We start from the raw sequence: 25,949 nt of genomic DNA, 5'->3' as shown, positions 1-25,949 counted from the left end.
CACAGGCAATAGGGAATGTTTCTGCTGTCACAGAAGTAGTTCCAGTTACTGGAGCCTGGAAAACTCAAAAGCAGGAGAGGCAGTGATTGAGGAAGGACCACAGGCAGGGCACCCAGCCAGGTCATGGGCCTCATACATTTCACCAAGAGCAGCTTCAGTTCAGACTTCAGTGGTGTGGCTGAGGCAGGAGAATAGGGTCTGGAGGCAGGGAACCTAAGGCCATTTCATGCTAACTTCATAGAACTAAATTGAAAGGAAAACCCTAACTTTCCATGCCTAAGTAACAAAAGGTCCAGAGGCTACTCCCTTTGCAAACCTCCACCTTTTCTGTGGGGCAATGGGAAATTGAAAGTACCTATGTATAGTTGTTTCTTTTGCACCCAATCAGATGTTTGCCTAGGAGTGTAACTTTGTAACTTTACTTCAAAGTTAAGATAAAAGCTTTTCATTGAAGGCCAATGGAGGTTGGAACCCAGATGATCTAGACATGGAAGGGCAGGGTGGCTCCCACTGGGGGCTCTATCTCTGCCCAGATTTTCCATTTAGATTCTGATTCATCATTCCTCAAAGAACAAGAAGTGACGGAGAAGACTTGCTCCAAGTCTTCCTTTGCATAGAAGTGCAACTTTGTAACTTCGCTTTAGCCTGTGATTTGCACAGGAGTGTGACCTTTATAACTTCACTTCAGCCTTTGATTGGTTGCTTTCCGCAACCAATGAGACTGATTGCAGGCCACCACTTCATTTACATGAGGTGAGCACCAAGTGGTCAATGGGAAACCTCCAGCGGGTATTTGGACCAGAGAAGATTCTGTATCCAAGACCACTGAACACGGCTCGTGCCTGGTCCCACACTGTGGAGTGTACTTCCATTTTCAATAAATCCCTGCTTTCGTTCTTTTGTTGCTTCATTCTTTTCTTGCTTTGCTGTGCACTTTGTCCAATTCTTTGTTCAAAACTCCAAGAACCTGGACAATTTGTAGTCAAGACCCTCTACTGGTGGGAGTGATTCTTGAACCTGGGACCCCCGTGTGGGAACCAGAAGTCTATCCCTGAGATGAGGTCACTGGCATCATGGACCAGAGAGTTTCAGGACAGGAGGCAGCTGCAGCAACAGCACCACTGGGACATGAGAATAGAGAACCTGGCCACCCTCCAAGGGACGTAGAAGTGATAAGTGAAGAGCAGGCACCTGGGATATTTAGTGGGAGCACCCAGTCCTACCGAACTGTCTCCTTCTAGGAGGTGGAACATCAATCAATCAAGGCCCGGTCCTCGCCCATCTTCTAGGGGACTCTTCTCTAACTGGGAGTGGGAGTGAGCCTGCTCCTTGCTGGGCCTCCCTGGAGTCATCCTGCCTGCAGAGACCAAGACTCTGTTGGCTCCTCCAAGCTCAAGTGCACAAGGACAGGGGCCTGCATAGTGTGGGAGAGGGCTGGAGCAGCCTGAGGCCATGTGACTAAGCCCAGTTCTGGAGTTCAGTGTTGGGGGTCCCTTTATTGCCACATATCTAAGCCACATCCCCAATCCAGCTTTTATCAGGAATAAAGTTGGTATTTCGATCCCCATCTGTCTCTCCATTTTGCCTATATCTCAAAGGGTTCAAGCACATGGGTATGCATCTCTCTTCTCAGGTTCTCTTCTATCTGTGCCCCAGATGGCTAGAGGCTGGGGTCATAGCTCCTTGCAATTGCATGATTGTGATGCAATTATCCCCTGGGCTCAGCAGGCATTTGGTGGCAATATTTCAGCTTTTAGGAAGTTGGGTGAGACCAGGCTGGTCTGATCCTCCCCGGCCCACTCACCAGGGTCCCCTGCTCAGCAGAGCCTCAGTGACTGGCCTAAAGATGGAGCTTTGGACACCTGAGCCTGCAACACTGTAAGATGCCAGTGGGATTGTTGGAGGTGGAAATGTGATTACTGCTGTTGAATGGAGTGAATCCTTGGAAAATGGGCGAATGGGAAGAGGTACCCTGGCAGGGGAGGAAGAGGCTATGGGTGAAGGGTTGTAGGGAGTCAGAAAGACAAGGGGAGCATTGGACTACACAGGAGCCCCTCTGGACACCTTCTGAAGGTGGGGACCATTCATGAGAAATCCCGAGGATGCCCTCAGTCCTTGTGCAGCACCAGGAGGAAACAGACTGGCCCAGGGCCGTCCCTGAGTCCGCATCATCACGCAGGGTCCTTCAGCTGAGCCCCTGTCCTATCTGTCGTGGAGCATCCTCAGATCCCTGTCACTTGGTAACTGACGGACAGCACAGGCTCCTGGTGGTCCATGGGCGCCACTTCATGCCTCCTTTCTGAGGCCACCCAGCCGGCCCCACGGACACACCGTGAGCACGCGCAACGAGCAAGGTGCCCGTGACCGCCATTCCGCGTGTGCGCCTCCCGCCTTCCGGTCCCCGCTGCCGCCCCGCGCTGCTCCGGGCTCCGCCCCCGCCGGGCCTGCGCCCCCTCTCCCCGCCGCGCATAGCGCTGCAGCCTCTTTAGGGCTGGGCGGAAACAGAAACCGAAAATCCTCTTATCGGGATTCTAGCTCACCAAACCCTTCGAAGTGTGTGGTAGAAGGGCCGTAGTTCCTTCTAAATAAAGTCGAACCCATGTAAGGACTGGGTTCTGAGATCATTTGGCCCTCTGGCAGCTCAGGAGCACCACGGGGTCGCCGCCTGCCCTCTGTTCAGCCCGTGAGGGGCGGGGGACTCTGCCCTTAGCTCCTCCTGATTCCTGTCCTCTTCCCTAAGAGTTTCATTCCTTCCGGAGCCACGAGCGGTGCTGCCTTCTGCACCTCCCTGGAGGCTGAAGCCCTCAAGCCTGCCCCGCACCCTAAGGCCCTGCAGGACACTCCTGCTGTCCTTGCGGGGCACACTGATGTGACTCGATGCCGAGCAGTTGAAAGCATTCAAAAATAGTGGGCAAACGGCAACAACGGGTGGCAAGGAGTGAATTAGAAGACACAAGACTTCAAAGAAGTGCGTTTCATGCAGAGACGTTTGGCAATGCCCCAAAACCCAGTCTCCCTAGGAGAGGGGAAGGGGGCTTCACTTTCCCTTTAGTTTCACTTTGAGCCCCAACTGCTGGACTGCAGAGGAACGACCCTACAGGCTCACTGTGTTTCACATTCTGGGGATTCCTGGTGACATCTTCCTGTGTTCACCAGTGTGTCCCCGTTAGCACTTGAGGCTGTCACCTGACATATGGAACCAGGCAGCTCCATGTTGGATGTCTCCACCAGCATGGAACTAAGGCTTCAGGGTCAGACCTACCCTCAGAAAGAAGGAGGAAGGTCTTTCGAGCTGTGGTCGGCCTGGGGTCTCTTTGTGAGCCTCAGGGTGCCAATGAGGCAGGGCTGGACACCACCAGGAGTGGAGGGAGCCTGGTGGCTAGGGCTGGAGCCAGGAAAGGCTTGAATGAACAATGCAGCATTTTACCAAGTCTGCACTCCTAATATATCTGCGAACCTCCATATGTCTATTACTTTCATCATGGTGAGATGGAATGGCCCCCAGACTGTCCTAGATCTTAGGACTGCTAGGTGATGCGTGTGTGGCGAGGGAAGGAGATACATGGTGGCCCCTCCAGATGGTCTCCACCAGCACCTGCTGGGCAGCGGCTTCTGCTTCTTTCGGTTTGCAAGTGGGTGCCTCTATGAAGAGGGTCCCTGGCAGGTTTCTCACTATTACTGAACAGAATGAAAGAAGGGCAGGGTTGGAAAGTGTAGCTTCATGAAGATTTAGTGGTTACGAGACAGGTTATGAGACAGGAAGTACAGTTTTAGCACAGGCCACTGCCCATCTGCCAACCATTGCCTGGTGGAGATGTGCAGGGAGGGGGTGGAATCTGCGTCTCCACAGGTGCTCCTCATGGGAATGTGGGTGGGAGACAGCTGACCAGAGCACTGGGGGGCTCTCCCGGGGCACCCTTGCCTAGCAAGGGCTGAGAAGACCCTGTTTTGAGGATGAGGTGGGTCTTGTTAGACTGTCAGTCGTAACAGATCTGCTGTAGGGGAAATCCAAAATAAAGTCTAATGAGCTCTCCCCAGGGCCAAACACATCTTCAGAGCTGGTGGGACAGTCCTGTGCATTTCTCCTAGCTGGTGCACATGTTTCTCATGGGTACAAATGCTGTGCTCAGGGAACAGGTTGACATTCTACAGGGCCCCAGCCCACTAACACAGGAGGACCACCTGGTCTGGCTAGGTCATGAAGTGGCCCTGGGAACCAGGTTTTGCTGGATATCCCGTGTCTCACCTTGGGATAAGGCTCTCAGGGTAGGTGGGCTATAAAACTGCCAGGTGGAATATAGTTCTTCGGGGAGCAGATGGCCTCCAGGGTGTTCTGGTCCAATGTCTTTCTGGGCAACATACTGACAAGTTGTGCTGGTTTCCAAAACAATGACATTGAAGTTGGAAACTCATTCATCTCATCTGCTACTGATCCATTTTCTTGGTGTATAAGGGAATAGAATAAAGTGTAAGTTCCCTGACAGATCCACTTCTGCAGCTACTAGCCAGTTGAGAATGGCCAGTGGACTCAGTCTAGTAGGTGACACTCTCCTTTCTGGAAAGAATTGGAGACACCTCTGCACATACCATCTATGGCCTATTACACCCTCTCTCATGAATAATTCTAGAGGGTGTTCAGTCCATTGAATGTGGAGGCATGGAAGTGAGGGGCTCACATTTATCCCAGAGCCTGGATTCCAGGCTCAGCTGTGATGACAATAATGATATTCTTGAGTTGTGCTTGTAAGAATCCAGAATTGGACATTGGGTCCTTCCCCACTGGGGACATGAGGAAGTGGGGCCAGGATTTACCATTTGTCATTCAGACAATGGCACATGCAGGAACCCACGAGTCATTTCTTGTATTTCCTGAATAAGGACAAAACAAAAAGCACCAGCCAGCTCCTGCACAGCACTCTGGGCCACATGTACGGACACAGACGTTACAAAAACATCTAAGAGCAGACATGTCCACTGGCATGCAGAGTGCACCAGCCATGGGCACATCCCATTCTCTGAGACCCAGAAGAGTGAACACAGACACCAGAGAGAGCCAGAAGTGGTGGCCACATCATTATATGGCCAAGACTCGAGATCCTGAGATCTCAAGGCTGGGGTCCTGCATCCTCCTCCCCATCCAGGCTCAGGCAACTGTGGATGAACCCTCTGGAGGATGAGGTGAACAGGAGATGGAAAGTGGTCCTACCCACCTTTCTGGCAGCTCTGGCAGGATGCAGTTAAAAATGTAACCAAGTGTCTCAGGAGAGAAGTCACCCCCTTCCTTGAACAGGCCACACCCTCGTTTCCTGCTTAATATTGGTGGGGCCACACTACACAACTCTAGAGTGTGCTGTCCTTGTATGAACTGGTGTAGACTCTTTCAGTCGCACACACCACGCGGTTCAGGGAAAAATGTGAATAAATATTTCAGGAGAGAAATATATCAGTGTTGATGTAATGTAGTAAGGGGTAGTGTAGCTTCATGTCAGATGAACAGTGACCATCTCAGTCTTTGCCCTCACAGCACAGGGCAATGGGGAAACAGTTACCTGCTCCCGTGGACCCAAGGAACTTGGCAGCCCCCAGCTCTTTGGCCTCTCTGACTGGCCTGGAGTTGCCCCTATTCCTCCGTTAGACAGCAGTGGTCCAGGCTGTGAGTGTCCCAGGTGGGTTTCTTCAGTCAGCTGTGATTTCCTTGGCTGTCCAGCCTGCTCCATCCCCCTTTCCTAACAGTCCCCTGTTCCTTTGGGTGAAGGAGCGCTCCCTTCTGGGCACAGGAGTGAGGGACTTTAATCACAGTGCTGGCCCCTGAGCAGGCCAGGCCAACCAGATGCTGTTTGGGGGGAGTTGAGCTTGAGTGAAGTATTGTGAGGAGTTAAAGAAATCAACAATAATTGGTAAAATCTTAACATCCTTGAGGGGATGGCTGCGTCATTCCTGGTGCATGATTGCCTGGAAATGCTCTGATTCCTGCCCTTTCCCAGGGCCATTTGCCAACTCTGTAACCCTGCTTTCTGGCCCTTTCTGTGAGGCACTGTGTATTTCATCATCGGAGTAACTTTTGTCTAGCCTAGATAAATTGGGTCTCTGTTTTTAAAATGTTTTTATTTTTTTAACAGCTTTATTGAGATACAATTAACATCCCATATGATTTACCCATTTAAATAGTACAATTCAAAGTCATATAGTATGTTCACAGGGCTTTTTAACCATCACCACGATCAATTTCAGAACATTTTTGTCACTGTAAAAAGAAACCACATACCCATTTCCCCTCAACCTCCCAGCATTAGGCAACCACCAATTAATCTACCTTCTGTCTCTATGGATTTACCTATTCTAAACATTTCACATAAATGGAATAATAAATTATGTGGTCTTTTGTGATTGGATTCTTTCACAATGGATTCTTTTTTTTTTTTTTTTCTAAATTTAATTTAATTTCAAGCTCTGGGATACATGTACAGGACATGCAGGTTTGTTCCATAGGTAAATGTGTGCCATGGTGGTTTGCTCCACCTATCAACCCATCACCAAGGTACTAAGCCCTGCATGCATTAGCTATTTATCCTGATGCTCTCCCTTCCCCTGCCCCCAACAACAGGCCCCAGTGTGTTGTTCCCCTCCCTGTGTCCATGTGTTCTGAACATGTGTTCTCATTGTTCAGCTCCCACTTATAAGTGAGAACCTGTGGTGCTTGGCTTTCTGTTCCTGCATTAGTTTGCTAAGGATAATGACTTTGAGCTCCATCCATGCCCCTGCAAAGGACATGATCTAGTTTCTTTATATGACTGTATAGTATTCCATGGTGTATATGTACCACATTTTCTTTATGCAGTCTATTATTGCTGGGCATTTGGGTTGACTGAATGTTTTTGCTATTGTGAATAGTGCTGCAATGAATATACACGTGCATGTGTCTTTATCATAGGATGATTTCTATTCTTTTGGGTATATATTGGGTTTATCTTGATAGCAAAGAGTCTGAATTGATACAAGGGTGTTTATGTTAATCTTTTAAGTTTGCTTGTTTATTACATATGTATTGCATGGAGGGCCACTTCCTAAGTGCATAATAAATATTAATTCATTAATCCTCACAATAATCCAGTGAGCAATTTACTACTAGTATCTCCATTTTACAGATGAAACAGTACAGGGGAGGATGAGTAGCTTGCCCAAGGACACACTGTCAGCAAGTGGAGAAGTGCGGGAACTGGGCTTCCACTTACAGAGGCTGTGCTCCTGAGTGCCAGCCTGTGCTGCCTCGCAGTACAAATCACTATGCTTACCAGACCAAAAATAACTGAAGAGCTGTCGTTCAGTTTTGAGGATAAATGAAAGGTAGGGCACGGATGATGTAGAGCTGTGTTTACTGATGTGACAGTGTCCATTTTATATTGTTAAGTGAAAAACATTGATTAGCACATTTTATTTATTAAGATGGTATACCCACTGCTTCCCCACTCCCTGCCTCCCAAACACACAACCACATTACAAAGCCTAGAATCACTTTTATCAGAATGTCAACCACAGTGATTCTTCTCACCTGGAGAGGCCCACCAAGCTCTGGGTTTCTTAGTGGTAGGAGGTATGAAGTGGAACAGCTTGGAGCTTTGGAGGGGATGCTCTGACATGCTCCAGACCATTGAACCCCTGAAGGCTTACCTATGTGGCACATCTCTGAATCTTTGCAACGTTTCTCTCCCACCACCTGCAGTGTTTGTGACTTACTAAGTCATTCAGAATAGTCAACATTTCTCGCTTATCAGGCCCATGAACATACTGTCATCAATATAGTAGGCCAATGTAATGTATTGCAGAGTGTCCAGAAAGGCTATATTGTAACACAGAGCAGGGTTCACCTTGCCTTGGAGCAAGACTGTAAAGATATACTGTTGTCCAATCCTTGAGATTGTGAATTGCTTCTCAACCTACATCCTGCTGGATCCTTTAAAAGTGTCATTTCCATATTAATAGTTGCATATCACTTACTAAGTCTGTGCTAACCTGTTACAATAAAGATACCACATTTGGCACCGCAACTGTAATTGGGGCTACTCCTTGGTTAAGTTAAGTTTTAGTAGTCATTTAGCAGCATGAACCATCAGGAGATGCCAGAGGGCAGACTGCTGAATTAAAATGGAGGTGTAACTGGGATAACAACCCCTGACTCCTTCACGTCTTTGTAAGTGGCACTAATCTCTATCATTCCCCAAGAATGTGATAATTGCTTTTGACTTACTTTTTTTCACCATGAAACTTCAGTTTCAGAGGCTTTTGCTTGGCCTTCCCTAAGATAGCCATTGTTATTTTGTAGTTTAGGAAACCAGAGGTTAAGGAACCAGGACAGGAAATTGCTATATTTTATGATGTATGTATGAATGTATATCCTGATTATACATTCAGGAACTGGGGAAATGATTGCTGGGTGGCTCTGTGGATCCAGAGGGCCCACTGTGAGATGGACATTACCTCACCTCCACGTACTCTAACAGGGGCTACGATAGGGCTTTGGGTCCCCAGGGATTAGCATCAACTCTGACATTGTACTCAACATCCCTTGAAAGATCTGTGTATTTTCCTTTCCCCAGCATGTGAGTTACTCGAACAAATGACCATAGAGCCCTCCCATGAAAACTCGAGGAAATCAGTGCTGTGCACATTAACAAGGTTCTTCCTTATGAGAAACTGCCCTCATTTCCAACAGTGGGTTCTGGATTCCATTGAGAACTGGCTGAGGTTTGGAAGCTGGGCAAGGGGTCTAGACTTTACCTTTAGAGAGCTGACATCAGTCTGCTGCTCATTTACTTTCAATCTCTTTTGATTATGTGTCTAAAGCAATATGTGTCTTGCCTAGAGGAACAGCATGTCCTACTGGCCACCTTCATAGACACCTACAAGCCAGGCCTCCCAGCTGTCACTCTAACATTGATGACCCTTAGGGAAATTACTTTATCTTGTCTTCACAGTTAAATGCTGCCACTTGGCCTCTGTTATTCTGGAATTCTATCATTTTGCTCACTACTGGGGGATCCAGTTCTATAAAACATCCCTAGCATTATTCCAGCCTGCAGGGGACAGTCACCATTGAGCTTGTCAAGGATGTGCTGCCCCCTCAGCAGTGCATTCCTTCTCACCTTAGTTAGTGTCTGAGACACCTTAGTAGTGTTGCCCTTTGGAGGAACTCGGTCGCCTGATGGATGGATTCTCCAGTTGTAGAGCACAGAGTCATTCTAGCACACCAACTTCTATATCCTTGGGACCCCTTTTCCCAGACTCTGCCACTGTAATCCTGGTATCTCTGCTTCCACTTGATTTAATGTGTAGCATGGCTTATACTAAGTCTCTGGGAGCCACCCAGGAGTATATCAGAATTGTTACCTTTGGCCCATGCCAGGCTAGTTAAACTCTGTGGTAGAGAAGCTTGCCCTTTTGTCAATAATTCTCACTTATCTGGTTTCACATTTCGCCCTTCCTGGACCAGGATCCACTCCCAGACACAATCTCCTCGCTCCTGCTGATGCAGCTGGCCAGTCCTACAGCTCCTTCGGAGGATGAACGCTGTCTTCACTTTGTCGCCCTGCCCATGACTGTGGACTTGCATTGTCCTGAGCGGTCTCTACATAGTCTTCATTCTAGAAAAATCGGGAGTTGGGTGGGGGTGGTAGCTCTCTCTTCCAACAAGGGGCAGAAAGACTTTTCTGCAAACCCAGTAGGTTCAGGGGACATCTGGAGTTCAAAGTTCTCATGTACATCTACCTAGATAGCCCCATACTGAGTTTTAAGGCCTTGACTTTGGCATAAGAGACCACCCGGAGCTTAGAATTCAGTCTTCTCTGAAGTTCTGCGATTTGTAAAATCAGGGCCTGTACCAGACCTTCCTTGCTGTCTGCCTTCCAGCTGCAGGTATGAGGATCTCTTCTCTTTAGGCTTGTGATGAATAGATCTAAGCCTGTCATTTACTCTTTTCAAGACATTAACGGCACTTAGTAATACCCACCAAAACCCATACTTCTTATAGTTACTTTTCCTCACTTCTTAAATGCCAGACAATTGTACCAGCTACTTTAGTACATAGCTTGACCTGTAGCTCATCCAATTTACTATAGGTGAAAATTTGGGCAACTGCTCAGTGATAGCACTTCTGGGGCTATCCATATTCCATCCAGCACCATTGGGCTAGACAGTGATCCAGCTCCAGAATCCTGTCCTCAGAGCTCACTTCCTGGGGCCATTACCTTAGGTTGCATTCCCCAGAAGCACATTCTGGGATGAAGTCCCTTAAGCAAGAGATTGATGGTGAGCGTTCGCTCAGAAGGGAGTGGGGGAAGCTCATCATGTGGGCAAAAGCTGAGCCAGGATGTGGCAACAGCTGGAGACTATCTCCAGCCTGATTCCTGGGAGCACAGAGTAGCCGCACACGACATCCTTGGTCCTGCTTTGAGGCAAGGGGGCCGACCTCAGGCCACAGGGTGTCACTTCCAGGTAAAGCTGATTCCATTCAATCAAGGGTAATGCTCTGGGGACTGCTGACATTAGCAGCCACCACTCAGCAGCTGGGGATGAAAAGACCTGGCCAGAAGAGGAGATGGTGCCAGGATGCCAACAGCTTTCCAGGGGAGTGAAAAATGGCTTCCCTCTAACCTGCTAGGTTCTTTGGCTGAGCTACAAGTGAATTAAATTGACATAAGCAGATTAACAGGAGGAAAAAATTTTTAATAATACATGTTTGCACAGGAGTCCCACGAAATTTAACACTTCAAGAAGGGTCAGATGATTGACATTCATACACCATCATGAGCTATCTTTATCGAAAAGAACGGGGGTTTGGGCGTTCTGCAGGGAGTTGGCCACAGAAGTGGGAGAGGGAAGGGAAGAAGTGTGTCGTGAATAAAGCTTGGCTGGTTTTCAGATAAAAGGTCTTGCAAGTGGCCGGGCACGGTGGCTCACTCTTGTCACATCCCAGCACTTTGGGAGGCCGAGGCAGGTGGATCATGAGGTCAGGAATTTGAGACCAGCCTGGTCAACATAGTGAAACCCTGTCTCCATTAAAAATACAAACAATTAGCTGGGTGTGGTGGCAGGCACCTGTAATCCCAGCTACTCGGGAGGCTGAGGCAGGAGAATCGCTTGAACCTGGGAGGCAGAGGTTGCAGTGAGCCGAGATCGTGCCATTGCACTCTGATCCCGGGTGACAATGTGAGACTCCGTCTCAAAAAAAAACAGAGGAGAAAGGTCTTGTGAGTAATAAATGTTATCTCGAGCCGACCTCAGGAGAAGAGGTGAGAGTCTGTCTGTGCTGGTGTCACCTCCAATCTCCTTCCCTGTGATCTCAGTTATTCTTCCCTGGTTGGTGAGATTCTTGGGGATGTGATTCATGATGATCGAATTTCTTTTGAGGATTTGTCTTTGGGCAGATGAGGGAGGCTCAGAGAAAAGCCCCTCCCTGCTTGTGCTATTTCCCAAGTGCTCTCAGTTTGAAGTCAGTGGCAAGGCAGTGGCATATTTTGGGGTACCATTTCCTGAAGGCCTTCAGCATCCACTAAACCAGTCAACTGTTCCCATTTGTTTCCTGAATAGCAAACACTTCCTTGAAATCCTTCTCAAATTCAGCCTCCAGTCTAAGTCCCATTTGGCCAAAATCGTTATACTGGAAAAAATAAAATAAAATAAAGACAAAAACGATGTTCCTTATCATTAGTGTCATTAGACACCTTTCAACTGAGAATGATCAGGACTCTTTTCTTTAAAAAATAAAAACTGTAAGTTGACAATTTATAATGGTATGTATTTTGGAGTACAAGGTAGTGTTGTGATTTATGACTGCTATGTGGAATAATTAAGTCAAACTAATTAACATACCCATCACCTCAAAGAGCTATCATTTTTTGTGGTGAGAACATTTGATATTTACTCTCTGAACAATGTTGAAGTGTGAAATATACTATTATTAAGTAGAACTCTTATCTTAAACACCCTAAGTTACATTAACCAGGTTAAACTTGAAAACTAATGCAGCTAACAGTAACTTCTGTTTCTTACCAGCATGATGCTTTCTTATTAACAGGGCAGAAAAGTGAAATCATTTCCACAGTTGGGATTATTACTTCTTTGGCTTTGGTTGCTTATTTCAGTGGGTTAGAAAAGTAATCTATGCTCTTTCAACAATTCAGATAGTGGAAGGGTATAAGGTAAGATCACTGATCTGTTCCTTTCTCGGTCACTTCTACTCCTTGCTGGTAATCCGTGTTAACCATACGGTCTCTTCACATGCAAAGGAATCTGGAGTTTGGGATTTCTGGGATTGGGGGCAGATAAGAAGCACAATATCACTTTAAGATGAAATTCTCTTCTCTTTATATGCTGCAGCAGGCAGGACTCAATTGCTCTCTCTGAGCTCCTGTCTCCTCTGGGGCAGGTCGGGGAGGAGCTCTCAGGGACCTGGGGTTCTGGTTGCAGGGACACCTGTTGACTCACCGTTTCTTTGCTAAGAAGAGCTTAAGTTCTGAACTGAAAACAATCAATCACTTCCAGAACCCTTGCTTGTGCAAGCTTATTACAGGATGAGGGAAACTAAATTTTTCTAGGCACCAGAAAATGAGGGGAAGGATGGAAAGAAATGAAATGGAAGCAGGAAGAGCCACCTACCTTGTAAGAGGCCCTGTGGTTCTGGAAGATGAGGCGCATGTCTCGTATAAACCCCTCCACTTGGGGGTAACTGTGCTCATTCAGCCTTTTCTTGATTTTATCCAACCACATGGGCTCCTTCAGGCCTTGACACGCCTCTCTAATCTGGTGACAAAAATACCAATGGAAAAGCTACCAGCATAGTTCAATGCCTGCCTTCTGTGGATTCCCATAAAATCCAGTAGAAATACAACAAGGTAAAGGTTGTAACGACAGCGTGTGCTCTTGCCCCGTGGGATTAAGATCACAAATCTCACGAGGGCTCATTTCAGGGTCAGGTAATGTCATGACAGCCTGTAATCATGGGTTGCTGTTTTTACTTACATAATAATAGTATGGAATCTTGGCAAAAAAGGAGCTCTCAGAACAGCAATAGACTTTCAAGAGGAGGAACTCACATTTCTGCAAAAGAAAGAGGCTGTAAATGAAAAGCAGCTTGGAGAGAATGAGCCCACGTGCATGAGACGGAGCACACGACTCACACCCTTCTTCCACAAGTTTCTCTAACATGTGTGGCTCTTGGAAACAGACATGTCATGGCTGAGTTATTTTTTGTGCAAACAAATTGGGGTGTTCTATCAGTGTGATTGAAGTGTGGCTCGGAAGAGCAGGCTCCTTTTGTGAATTCCCCTGACCCTGTGCTTGTTCATGGTGCTCACGTGTGAGGGGAAAGGAGAAAGCTTGGGGTTTGCATCTGACTTACCAACTGTTCCTGCGGACACATCTGCCTCTCCAGGACCTCAGATTCCTGACAACACTGTTGGCTTCCTGAAGACTCCTTCATCCTGCAGAAGATGCAACTCCACGGGGTCCTGAGAGATTGGACATGGGTGAGCAGAGGGCAGGGACCCTGGAAACAGCCACTATTCCTGTGGCTGCCACTGTCTTCCTTCAGGAATGGCTGATGGGCTCAGTCATGGGAGGGAGGGGAACACCTCCCAGAGTGTCCTAGAACTGCACATGGGATCTCCAGCCATTGGCCTTTCCCTCACATCAGCAGTAGCAGCAGGCAGGAAGCCCGAGGAAGGTGGTGTCACCATGAATGTGGACTCTCCTTTCCCTGTCTGAGCTGCTGGGAGCGCAAGCAGCCCTGCCTGTCAGGCCTGAGTTTCAGAAACTGGGCTTTCAGCTCCAGGGACCTCGGGCCTCCATCAGCCCAAGACCGTGCTTCCTGTCTTGTATGAATAAGCACAAAATACAAACAACTGGTGTTTCTTTTCCTCAATCCCTTGGGACAGGAGACTCTCCTGCCAAATTGAAGGAAAGGACAATACCAGTATGTAGGCAAAAGGTCCCCAGCACTGGCCTCAGCATATCAGAGGCGGGTCCTTGAGAGCACAGAGAACATGAACCTCCTGCTGCCAGCCTCTCCCTCTGCTCTCTGAACACACTGCTGGGTCCTAGTACCCGACGAACCTGCTCCTTCCCCATCTAGACACAAGTGGGCGCTCTGCTGGAGAGTGCGCATGGCAGGCGGAAGGTCCCTTAAAGCAGGAAGGAGAGGCGCCTGCATGTCACTCACCTCTCAGTTTCCACAGGCGCGATGTGACAGTCTTCATGGAAGACTCTTGAACAAGTGTCACAACAGAACAGCTCCCCTCCATCCCGGCACACCTCACACTCATCCAGGTTTCTCATCTAGAATGTAAAAGAGTTTCCATGTCACTGGGAACCGCAAGATTCAGGAAGGCCACCCCTCTGGGCATCTAGAACACACTGCCTTGTGTGAGTCTGTGTGGACAGGCGTATGCTTCTCCCTGGGATATGAAGGAAAAGCATGGCATGGAGATTTCAGAACAAATCCTGGTCTGCAGTGAAGTTCAGGAGGCAGGGGTATGTGTCAGAATAAAAACGTTTTCCTTATAAAACCAGAGATTATAACGCAGAAAGACGAGCAACAAAGCAAGAGGATGATCTTATAGGAATCTGAATAATTGTATTATGCTGCAGATAAAACCAGGTTTTGAAGTAACGTGTTAAATACATTTGCTTATACTACAAATCAACTCATGAAAGGGAGACCCAGAGAATTACATATAACAGAATAAGCTTCTGAAATATCATCACATGCCATATTCTTGGCCATAAGTTCCCCATGAGTTGAAGAGAGGGCCTAGTTAGGGGTTTCTAGGCTGTGGGTTTTGTGCCTGGAGGGCTCTACACCGACCTCTGAGGGGGAAGGACCATGAGTACAGATGACCAGGTGGGTCACAGGGGGCACATAGAGCTCTTTGGCTCTGGGGAGCCTGGCAGAAGATCTCCCATGACTTAGCTAATTTGGATTGTAAGGTGCAAAGATGTCATCTCTAATGACCAAGGACCATGGTAACAGCATCATACAGTGTTGAAGATGGAAGCCCTCTCCTCATTTCCTGGGCCCATAAAAGAGCTGGTGCTTTGTTCTATAAAAAGAATGGGAAATCAACTAATTCTCTATTTCTCACCAGTCTCAATATATGAGACCTTTAGCTAGATTTAATTTGATTTAGTGAAGTTAAAATATGATAGTATTTGCATCCACGTGTTGTGGAGCAAATCCCAGTCATTAAAAACCAACAGAATTTATAGAACAAATATAGAGACCAATACCTAGAGGCTGTATTGTAGACAAATGCATGTGTATTTATGACAAAGAACCAGTCTGTGACTGAGCCCTTTGTCGTTCAAGGGAAAAGTGCTGTAAGGACTAAAATTAGAGTTCAATATTATGTGCAGCCTGGACATCTGGTAACACTGGGAGGGCCTAGAATGGTCTATCTACAAGTTCTCCCCTGGCTCTGCTCCTGCAGATAAGGTTTCCTACCAACACTTCTGATCAAGAGGACTGCTTGCACCTTCTGCTTATTTTTGATTAGCTGATTTCGTTTCCATGCCAGCCATGGAATTATTCAAACCAGCCAATCACACTCTCCCTCTGGAAGCAGGGGACAGCCCACCCTCCACAGCCACTGGCTGTTTCCACTGTTCCTGAGCGCAGCCCCCATGTGGCCCTGTGTGGAGTGCCTACAGGGCTCTGTCTGCTGCTACTTCTACTTTTATATTTTGCCCAGCTCTCTAAATTCATTTCAGCTCTAGGTTAGGTGAAATCCTTCTCCCGTGATCTGGATTTTCAGGTTCCCCAGTGAGGATATATGTTCAGAGGTGGACTTTTTCCCTCTCACACGTTGAGAACTGTGTTTTGGCTGTCTCACAGAGTTTGCGGTGGCAAGCCACTTCTTTCAAAGGGTCTGTGAATTCCTTATTTTGCTGGAATGTTCCTGTGCTGGCTCTTGTAGCAAAAGTTCATGATGTGAGTCTCAACATGCTGTTCTGTCTGTCTGAGTCGGAGGTGGAAGTTGGTCCTGCCTCTGATCTGCCATTTTTTTCCTCCAAATCTATATCTTTTCAAGAAGAGATTTGATTTCTCTGGTTCTTTGGTTGTTAGTCTGGCTGTACATTAGACTCATCTCAGGAGAGTACATAAAATGCTAATGTTCTGAACCCAGCACCAGGGATTCTGAATCACTGGGTCAGGGCTGAGGTGCAGGCACTGGTATTCTTCTTTAGGTGACAGAATACGTAATTCTATGTATCAGCATCATCTGGGGACCTTAAAAAAATTCTAATGTTCAAGTCATACATAGTCCAGATTGATTAATTTAGAATTTCCCTAGAAGGGGGATCCAGGCAACAATATTTTTTAAAGCGCTTCAGGTGACTCCAGGATACGGGGTAATTTGAGATTCAACCTGAGCAAAGTCTGGTTATGGAGGCATGGGTATATTATAAGTCAATGTTGTTATTGGCCTTGGAAAAATTATTAATAGTGGTGACCATACCTTTGCTGGAACTGTTTTCCTCTTTTTCCCACAAACATCTGGCTGTGGGCTGTGAGACATAAACCTCCATGTCAAGCTTATACAAAATCAGCCACACAAGCACTGACCTCCAGGACCGTTTTAACTGTTCATGAGTCCCTGAGTTGGCTGGGCATCAAAATCAGTGTGTATAAGAACTAAATCTTGTTGGAGGATTGCTTTGGAGGTAAGGTGTGTATAAAACTATTTGAGCATCCCTCCTCAGTTAAGTATTATGTGTCAGTATTATTGCATGATATTCTATGTGAGTGCTGCCTCCTGGAGTTCTGCAAGAAAGTGACCTTACCTAAAATTGACATCTCACTGCAATGAAAAGGAGCAAACCAGAGTTTCATTTAGAGAAAGAACTCATCCATGATTTCGGTAGAACCCAAAGCAGGCAGCCATATAGCAAGTAGAGAATGGATGGGGCCCATGGGATCAGAAAGTTTGCATAGTACTGAGCACCAGATAAGCAGTTGAGTTAAAATGCCTCAGGATTTACTAGGTCGTGATGGTTTCAGTCCTAACCAGCTCATCAGCCTAATGGCTTCCCTGAGACTGGTCATAGGGGCTCTGTAAAGGGCCTCTTGTCCTGTATGTACTCCTTCACAGGACTAATGACAGACTCCACACCTTAAACATAAGAGCTTGGCATGCTCTGTTCCTTCGGCCTGATGCTTAAGACGATCTTCAGCTCTACCTGCACCTTGGAGTGCACTTTTGGGACTTTCCCTTTCATCCATACCCCCTACTTGAGAATGCTGTTATCCTCTCACATTTACTCCTTCCCCTTAGTCACCAGGCCAGCCCTACCCATTACCACTTCAAGCTCTGTCTCAAGAGACCTCAGTGGTCTAGAGCTCAGCCTCCCATACTCACTATCCAAGAGAATAAGGAAATAAGAACATTGGAAGGTTTCTACTGAAACAGATGGAAAGGGTGCTTTCACACTGAGACACCTAAGAGCCAGGCACATCCACCTGGCTTGGGTGATGCAACTGGTATTCTTTGCTCATCACACACAGCAACATACTCCAACTGAGACTGAACATGCTTCAGGGAGTAGCAGTCATGGCACAGAACATATCCCTGGAGAAAGGAGTGGAATACTCTGGGGGTCATAGCTCAGAATTTGTACTTACACAAGGGTCCACTGAGCTATTGTTGTGAGACTTCAGTATTCTCTGTTGAAAAAACAGAAAGATTGATTTATGATACTGAATGCATTGTTTCCATCTATCACTTACTTAAATTTAAGTAGTCATCTTTGAAGGGATTCAGGAACCAGTTGTAAAAAAATAGTTGGGAGGAGAAGGCCAGTAAGCTGGGGTGACTCCAGTGCTTTAATTTCCTATGTAAATAAACTGAAACCTGATGTAAACAGTAAAATGACACTAGAGACTTTACCAACTAGAATCCGCCATCTACCTCTAATTAGCATCTTTCTGTGATAACCCATTAAATATAGTTTCTCTGACTTATTCCTGTGTTGGCCTCACTGTCTGGGCTGCTGCAGCAGAGCTCTCTGAACCTCTTCTTGTTCTGAGCGCTGCCCAATTCATGAATTGCTCTTTGCTCCAATAAATGCTATTAAATTTATTTTGTCTAAAATTTTACTTTTTAAACAGTCTTCCCTTTACCTCATATCTGATTTTTTGGACCTGTATATCTACTGAGGGAAGAAAAAGTCCCCAAGTACTACTGTTCAGCCCAATGCAAATCCCATTCCCTGCAGGGAGTCTGGACCTAGTTCGCACAGGCCAAGTCAGAGAAGCTCTACTTGTCCTTTTACTCCAAGGGGCCCTCAGGCATATTTCCTAAACTTGGCCTTTGTGTCATCCCACCCAGAAGAGCTGCAATAATAATCAGGCTGAGAACTTATCCCCCACATCCTCCAAGTACCCCAGGGCCCAGAGTCCTGGAGGCCATGCAAGTATCCCAGAGAAGAAGAACACTGCTTTCTGCAGCTCCCCTAGGGACAAAGCCCTGGTGATAAAATGCCTCCAAGGTCCTCTGTGCTGCAGCTCTTCTTCCTGAGCGTCTCCCACTCTCCCTTCTATCCAAAGCACAAGAAGATGTCAGGTTGACTGACTGTCTTTTAAGAGGTAACCCACTAGATTTATTTAGATTGTTTTTGGATATCCATTGCAGGAGTTGGCACCTTTTCCTTTTGGGATACAGGCAGCCTCAGCTTTTGTCTCTAGCCCAGGGTACAGAGGCTATAAACAAGTGTGATCCAAAGCACAAGCACCAGATAAGTGACCTTGTCACTGACTGCCTCTCTGACTAGCCTAGAATCTCCTACCCCACCCATTTGTAATTCATCCATGTTTACAATAAAATTGAAAAAATCTTTTCCTTTTTTTCTTTTTTTTTGAGACAGAGTTTCACTCTGTCACCCAGGCTGGAGTGCCACGATGAAATCACAGCTTACTACAGCCTCGACCTCCCAGGCTCAAGTGATCCTCCCATATCAGCCTCCCGAGTAGGCAGGACTACAGGTGTGCACCACAATGCCTGGGTATTTTTATTTTTTTTTGGTAGAGGTGGTATCTCACGATGTGTCCAGGTTGGTCTTAAATTCCTGAGCTCAAGTCATCCTCCCATCTCAGCCTTTCAAATTGCTGGCATTATAGGCTTGAGTCACCATCCATGCCTGGCCTGAAATGATTTTTCAGGTCAATCTTCTGTAATGGCCTTTGGAATTTAGTACGTGCTTGATAAGTATATGTTGAATGAGTGAATAAATGAATATTGTTTCAAGAGTTCAAGATCAGCCCAACATGGCAAAACCCCGTCTCCACTAAAAATACAAATAATTAGTCAGGTGTGGTGGTGGGCACCTGTAATCCCAGCTACTTGGGAGGCTGAGGCAGAAGAATTGCTTGAACCCCGGAGGCGGAGGGTGCAGTGAGCTGAGATCGCACCACTGCACTCCAGCCTGAATGACAAGAGTGAAACTCTGTCTCAAAAAAAAAAAAAAAAATACTAGAGTCTCTTAAGCAAGCATTAGCATACAACAATTATTCTGGGTGAGTATATCAGATTGTTTTACACCTCAGCTGCCACCAAAAGGTTTATGTGGCCCTTGTCATGAGCCTGAGCAGAGACACTATAATGTGGCACTGATAGTGACACTGAAGTTTCCAGAAGCCAAATGGCTCTGCCAGCAAGAGAAGCTCTGAGAGGCACAGAGGACCCATGGAGTTTGTAATGGATCCTGGATCTGCCACTTAGGGGACCTCTGTTCTCCCCATGAGGAGACACAACATATAGGGGCAACTGCAGCTTGTTGCTGCTAAGTGTTGCACCCCAGAAGAGAGGGAGAGTCGGTTGGTTGGAAATTGCCAGCTCATTTGGGTCATCCAGACTGAGTTACTCTTGGCACCTGGAGAAAGGTAGCGATGCTGGTCTTTAGTGTACTCACTGAAAAGGTGACGTAATAGTTTCCCTTCAGGAAACCCAGTGGATGAAATATCTCAGTGGCTGAGAATTCAAATCAGCCAGTATATCAGATAAGGTAAAGGCCTGGATCTCAGGTTCCCAGTGGAATATGAAGCCCAGTGGCTAGCTATGTGTGAGCTATTTTAGAAGTCTGTGAATGTCTTGAATGCGTATTTCTACCTGAAGTGCACAAGGATGACATTTTTCTCTTCCCTCTCCTCAGGTTCTCATTCATACTCAGTCTTGGAAAAACCATCACCTTGTCCTGAATCTACACTGCACTTAACCTATTTATTTGCCACGTTCTTTAAGTGAAGGGAAAATCACTTTTACAGATAAAAAGCAGGTCTGCACAGTCTTTCTGGTAGAGCCAAAGAGGTGGCATCAACATAAAAGGTTTTCCTGGTCAGCCCCTCCTATAAAATACATTCGCCTCTGGAGATCTTCCTCCCCAGTGGCACCATCTTGACGAAGGGAAATAATTTCCCGTTGAGAAAGAATTCTGTGTATCTGTGTGTACATTTTTTTTGGAAGGTGAAAGAGGATGTGAAAGATCGGAAAAGAAATATTCTTTTTATTACCTATTTCATGAAATAATATATGGTTTCATACACGTCTCAAGTGACTGGGAGGAAACGTTGGCTCTATCAATTTCACAAAAGTTAGAAAACAATAATATCAATGGGAAAAATCTGATTTTGAGTTGGAGATGATACTCTCATCTTATTATGAAATATTTTTATGTATTCCATGACCGTGTTGGATTTTCCAACTTTGACACTCTTAGAACATCTGCATCTCTTGCTAAAACACATTCAGGAGGTTTGTTTTGATGGCTCCTCAGCATCTCCATCTGATACAGTTTAATCCAAAGAGGACCTAGCTTTATATACACATAGTATTGAAAGTAGCAACTCTGAAGGCATACATAAAAAAATTTAAACGTGGATAGTGGAGAAGGTGAAAGCTTAAGTATAATTACCCAATTGGAGACTTCATAAAATAAGATGTCGTACATGTTAAATCAGTTATGTGACAAGAATCTGTAGAAAATTATGTAATAATCACCTTCTGGTTCCTGTAATGTATTTTTGGAGGATTAGGTAGAGATCCTTCCTGAAACATAAAAAGACCAAGATTCATATCAGCCTGTGTTTCTGTTTTGTGAGTCTGGCATTTCCAACCTCTTCCCAAATACTTCTACCTGAGTATTCCACTGCCAGCTCAAACCCAAGGTGTCTAATGAGAAACCATCTCCCTCTCTTCACCTGTGCTTCTAGACTCCAATCAACAGAAAATCATTTTCAGGATCATTTTCCCTTCTCTTGTGCTTCTTTCCTAAGTCCTAAGAGGTTTTCATTCATAATCTCATACCATCTATCACCTCTTTTCCAGTTCCACCAGTGCCACTCCCAGCTGGAGTCCCTACACCAGAGCTATCCAAGCAGCACCCACTTATTGCATGCTACTGGGTGTCAGTCACTCTGATCAATCTTGGGTACATGGAGATGGGAAAACCTAAAGAGATCTACAGGCAAAAAGCACTCACAGAAGGATAAATATAAACAGTGAAAAAAGGGCATTAGTAGGAGGCTCAGGAACCCTGGGAAGGGAGGACCCATGGCTAGGTCAGTGAATATTTAAGGAAGAGGGTAACATTTGAGCTAAGCATTCCAGACTGAGTATAGGTTTGCTAGCAGGGGAAACAGTGAAGACATTTCAAAACCCCATTGCTGTCTAAAATACTGTGTTAAATGTCATTTCCAATCTCAGAAAATTTCGCCGATTCCTTGTTATCTCAATTACAGATTTGAATTACTTAGCCTGGCATTAAAGCGCTCCACAGACAACCTCAGTTGCTGAATTGTGCCTTATTGTACAAAACCTATCTACCTAAATCCACAGACCTGTTAATAGTTTTACTATGGTTCTTGTTTTAATGCCATTCTGGTTTTCAGGTCATTCTTTCTCTGAAGTATCTTCTTGCCCTGCCTGACTATCGACTCTCTTCTTTTTCTCAGTGCACAAAATTGTCTGCATCCACCCTAGTCAGAATGACCCTTTCCTCCTTCAAGCTGCTGCATCTATCCTGATGGAGCCCCTGTACAACATCAATGTGTTGCACTGTAGTGTGGTTATGAATATGGGGTCCCTCTCTCCTGAGTGAGAGGATAAACTCACTGGCATCAAGGATTTAGCTATAACCTAACAAATATTTGGTGAATAAACAGTCTCTTCATTATTGGGGAACAACAGGAAGGGGTACAGGTCTGGCACCTTGTCATTGGAATACCTTCATCAGCCTTTGTAGGGGCCACCCGCCACAGCGCACACTCAGCTTCCAGTTCTTTGATCTTGCGTAGCCTCCTTTGGTTTCAAATTCTCCGGGGGTGAACCAATTTCCATCCTCAGTCTGTATACACTTCAAGAAGCTTCCTGTAAGACCAGGGTAAGTTGATCCTGAGCCCTCTTTGTTCCCAGTGCTCAGACTGTGGCCACTCACCACATTGTATCTAGAACCACCCAATTTCTGATCAAGATCAATAGCGGGAGGGTCTGGCCTTCCCTCTCAGACTTCAGAGGCCTCAAATCCAGCCTGAAAGTCCCCTCTAAGGATATTTCCTGGTGGGGGTGCACATTTCTTTGACCTTCATCCATGAAGAAAGTGATGGTTGTCAACAAGAGCAACCTTTTAAGCATTTCAAAAGCACTTGCAGAATGAAAAGCAAGTAATTCTGAAAGATGAGAGGATTCCAACTTGCTTTTGAATTCTGGGGGTAGAGACCAGGCCTGAGTCTGCAGATGGCTCTGGGGGCAACGTGGAGGCAGAATCCTTAGGTAGCAGTACAGTCTGAGATGAGTGCCCTGTGGCTCAGGAGGCCACCCCAGCAACATGTGCACCTTCTATTACAACATTTTTCATTCAGTTTTAGGGCATTATTGAACAGAGATTTTCTCATCTGTGCAATCACGGGTAGCTGATATTAAAAAATAATTGTGAAATGTTACCTAATAGAAAATTTAAGTTATATATAAAAGATAGTCAACCCCATCAGCTATTAGGGAAATGCAAAGCAAAATCACAATGAGATACCACGTCACACCCACTAGTATCTTAATAAAAAAGACAGACAATAACAAGTGTTGGTGAGTGTGTAGAGAAATGGGAGCCTTCACACAGTTCTGGTGGGAATATAGAATAATGCAGCCACTGTGGAAGACACTTTGGTGTTTCCTCAATAAGTTAAGAATAGAATGACCACTGGACTCAGCAATTCCTCTCTTGAATATACACTTCAAAGAACCGAAATATGTTCACACCAAATTTGTTACACAAATGTTCAAAATAGCATTATTTATAACAGCCAAAGAGTGAAAATAACCCAAGTTGATGAATGGATAAACAAAATGTGGTATATCTGTACAATGAAATATATGATTTATCAATAAAAGAAATGAAGTGCCAATACATTCAATATGAATGAACTTTGAAAACATCAAGCTTATTAAAAGCAGCAGTCATAAAAGGAGATGTATTATAGGATTCCATTTGTAGAAAATGCCTAGAATAAGCAAATCTATAGAGCAGAAAATAGATGAGCAGCTGCTTAGGGCTGGGCATTGGGGCGAGATGGGAATGGGCATTGACTGCTAATTGACATGAGGTTTCCTTTAGTGAAGGACAAATTGTTCTAAAATGAGATGATAATAATGGCTGTACAATCCTGTGAAAATACAAAAAATATCATTAATTGGTATATTCTAAGTGGTGAGTTACATGATATGTGAACTCTATTTCAGTTAAGCTGTTTAAAAAAAGTCCCAATGAAAACATTTATATTAATTGGTGCTCAAAGAGCCAAGTTAAGAGAGGTCTGAGATGAAGGCCATTCTGATAGATGATTTTGACAAAGTTTTATAATTTTCAATTGCAAAATATTTTACGTTAATATGTAAATTAATTCTCACAGCTACATCATGAGGCAGGTTTTTCATTATTGTTCCCTCTCTTAGATGAGAACTTTCACATTCAGAAAGGTCCCCTTCTCTATTCAGAATGGAACAGTCACCCCTGCACAGCCAAGGCTGGAGCTCAGGCTTCCTAATGTTAAAGCCTGTGATCATCACCCTAAGCCAAGCACCCTGCCCTGGTGATGGCACTCCAGAAGGGGGAGAGAATATGAAGGTCGAGGTTGAGGGCCTTTTCCCTTTTCTGTCTGATTCAAAGTAAAATATATGACATTTTCCATCTGCAAATTGACGTTCCTGCACTTCTCTTTGGTTCTTTGGGCAACCCCTGGACACTCCGTGTGCGAGTGAGCATCTAATGGGTGTGATTTCTTAAAGTCTGAAAATGTCATCTTAGAAATCCCTTCCTCCTTCCCTCAAGCCAAACTGGGGCCAAACTCCTTGAATGATGTGTAATTCACACGATAATTCCCCACTACTTGTGATGCCTTCAGATAGGAGCTGCAATTTAAAGAAGACCATGAAACCCACCTTGTTTCAATTTCTCCTTATGTAAAATTCCCTTCACCCCACCACAGGTCACCGGAAGTAAAGGAGCCTGAAAATCCACAGTTTCATCTTTGTGCTTTCTTGAAGCTGAAAGAGAGGATTTCTTCATTGTGTCTCACTTTGCAAAGGCACATCCCCCTTCCCCACTGAGGTAAATCCTACAAAGGCACAAAGACTACTTAAGAAATTCTATTGCATAAATCTCTAGAGTTTCAAAGTCTTTCTTCCAAGTGGCATTTTTTATACATAACTACACAATGTGGGCCCCAATTTCACCTTTCAAATGTCACACAAAATATTGGAGAAATTAGACTTCAGCGTTCTGTGTAGCCAGAGGAAGGTCAGCTAAATCACTTATGGGTTATACCCTTTATACAGCAATGGGCTATCTCCAGCCTTGAAATTTATCATTTCAGTGGAAGTAGCACTTTAGTGGCCCCTGAGCCCCCGGGGTCTGATTGTAGATCAATCACCAACTTACTTCCTTCTTTCCTTGACACATTTTGGAAAATGACTTAATAGGATACATTTCTCAATAGTTAGTACAGTTTCATAAAACAATTAAGGAAATAGGTTTATTACTGAAAATACAGCATAAAGCACAGGAAATTAGATGTTTAGTTATTGAAAGTGCATTCCTCTTTTCTTTTTTACCTCTCGATCGGACCCTTTTCTGTGGAGCTCTGTCACTCTGAGTGAAGTGGGTTCCAGGTTTGCTTCTCTTACTCCCTGAGAAAATAGAATAATATAATCACAGTCACAAACGAGCAACTGTATTAAACATATTGCTGCTTTTCAAAAATTCCATTTAAATGTAACTTTCCAAAAGCCAGTTTAATGTATAAATAAAAAGATTTAAACCTTAGCCTTTAAGGTATGAAGAATTAGATAGCTAATATTAGGTTTACTTTATATTTCATTTTCCTATTCTTATATTAGGAAAAAACCTAACTGAAATCAGTATTCCACATATATGTCAAGCAACAGTATAAATACTTCATTCCATATTTTGAAGGTTCATTTCATGTTTTGAAGGTTCATTTCATATTTTGAAGGTTCTTTTCATATTTCATTTCAAATATATATCTTTGAAAAATATATATGGCATATAATACATGTTAAACACTTACACGTCCACTAATTTATTTAATCTTTGCAAGATCAAAATGATGATTACTGTCATTACAGAGACTAAAATATTCAGAGAAAATTGAGACAAAACTACAAAATTAAGTGAAGGCATTTGGGTTTCTCTTAGCAGAGACAAAAATGAATGACAGTTCTGTGAATTAAGGGAAACCCTATTAGGTGTTCCATAGGTGAGATGTATGCTGCACATATCACATTGAGGGAAGATATTCGTACCTTTGTGCTGAAAGTAATAGTAAATGTGACCAGGGCTTTGTCCACATGGCTTTGGAAAAAAGAAATATTAGAATCTAAGAAACTAATCAGAAG

General features: G+C 45.0%; 1 protein-coding gene across 5 annotated transcripts in view; it reads right to left on the bottom strand.

Annotated features, from left to right (window-relative positions):
* Positions 1-11,091: 11,091 nt before the first annotated feature.
* SP140L (SP140 nuclear body protein like) overlaps positions 11,092-25,949 on the bottom strand; it is a 64,180-nt gene continuing 49,322 nt past the window's right edge. For 3 of the 5 annotated variants that reach the window (XM_021924094.2, XM_021924091.2, XM_021924092.2), the window contains 10 exons: positions 25,146-25,220; positions 24,474-24,578; positions 22,267-22,409; positions 21,042-21,089; positions 17,672-17,713; positions 14,213-14,328; positions 13,394-13,502; positions 13,015-13,092; positions 12,652-12,795; positions 11,092-11,653 (listed from right to left, as the gene is read on the bottom strand). In XM_021924094.2, the coding sequence (XP_021779786.2) occupies positions 11,555-11,653; positions 12,652-12,795; positions 13,015-13,092; positions 13,394-13,502; positions 14,213-14,328; positions 17,672-17,713; positions 21,042-21,089; positions 22,267-22,409; positions 24,474-24,578; positions 25,146-25,220 (959 nt within the window). In that variant the 3' untranslated portion in view covers positions 11,092-11,554. Of the gene's footprint in view, positions 12,302-12,651; positions 12,796-13,014; positions 13,093-13,393; positions 13,503-14,212; positions 14,329-17,671; positions 17,714-21,041; positions 21,090-22,266; positions 22,410-24,473; positions 24,579-25,145; positions 25,221-25,949 lie in introns of all 5 variants that reach the window. The other 2 variants (XR_002516300.2, XM_021924093.2) reach the window with 2 other exon arrangements.

Source organism: Papio anubis, chromosome 10 (assembly GCF_008728515.1).
Source record: "Papio anubis isolate 15944 chromosome 10, Panubis1.0, whole genome shotgun sequence".
Taxonomy (NCBI): Eukaryota; Metazoa; Chordata; class Mammalia; order Primates; family Cercopithecidae; genus Papio; species Papio anubis.
Note: the sequence above shows the minus strand (reverse complement) of the source record. Positions and strands in the feature narration are given on the sequence as shown.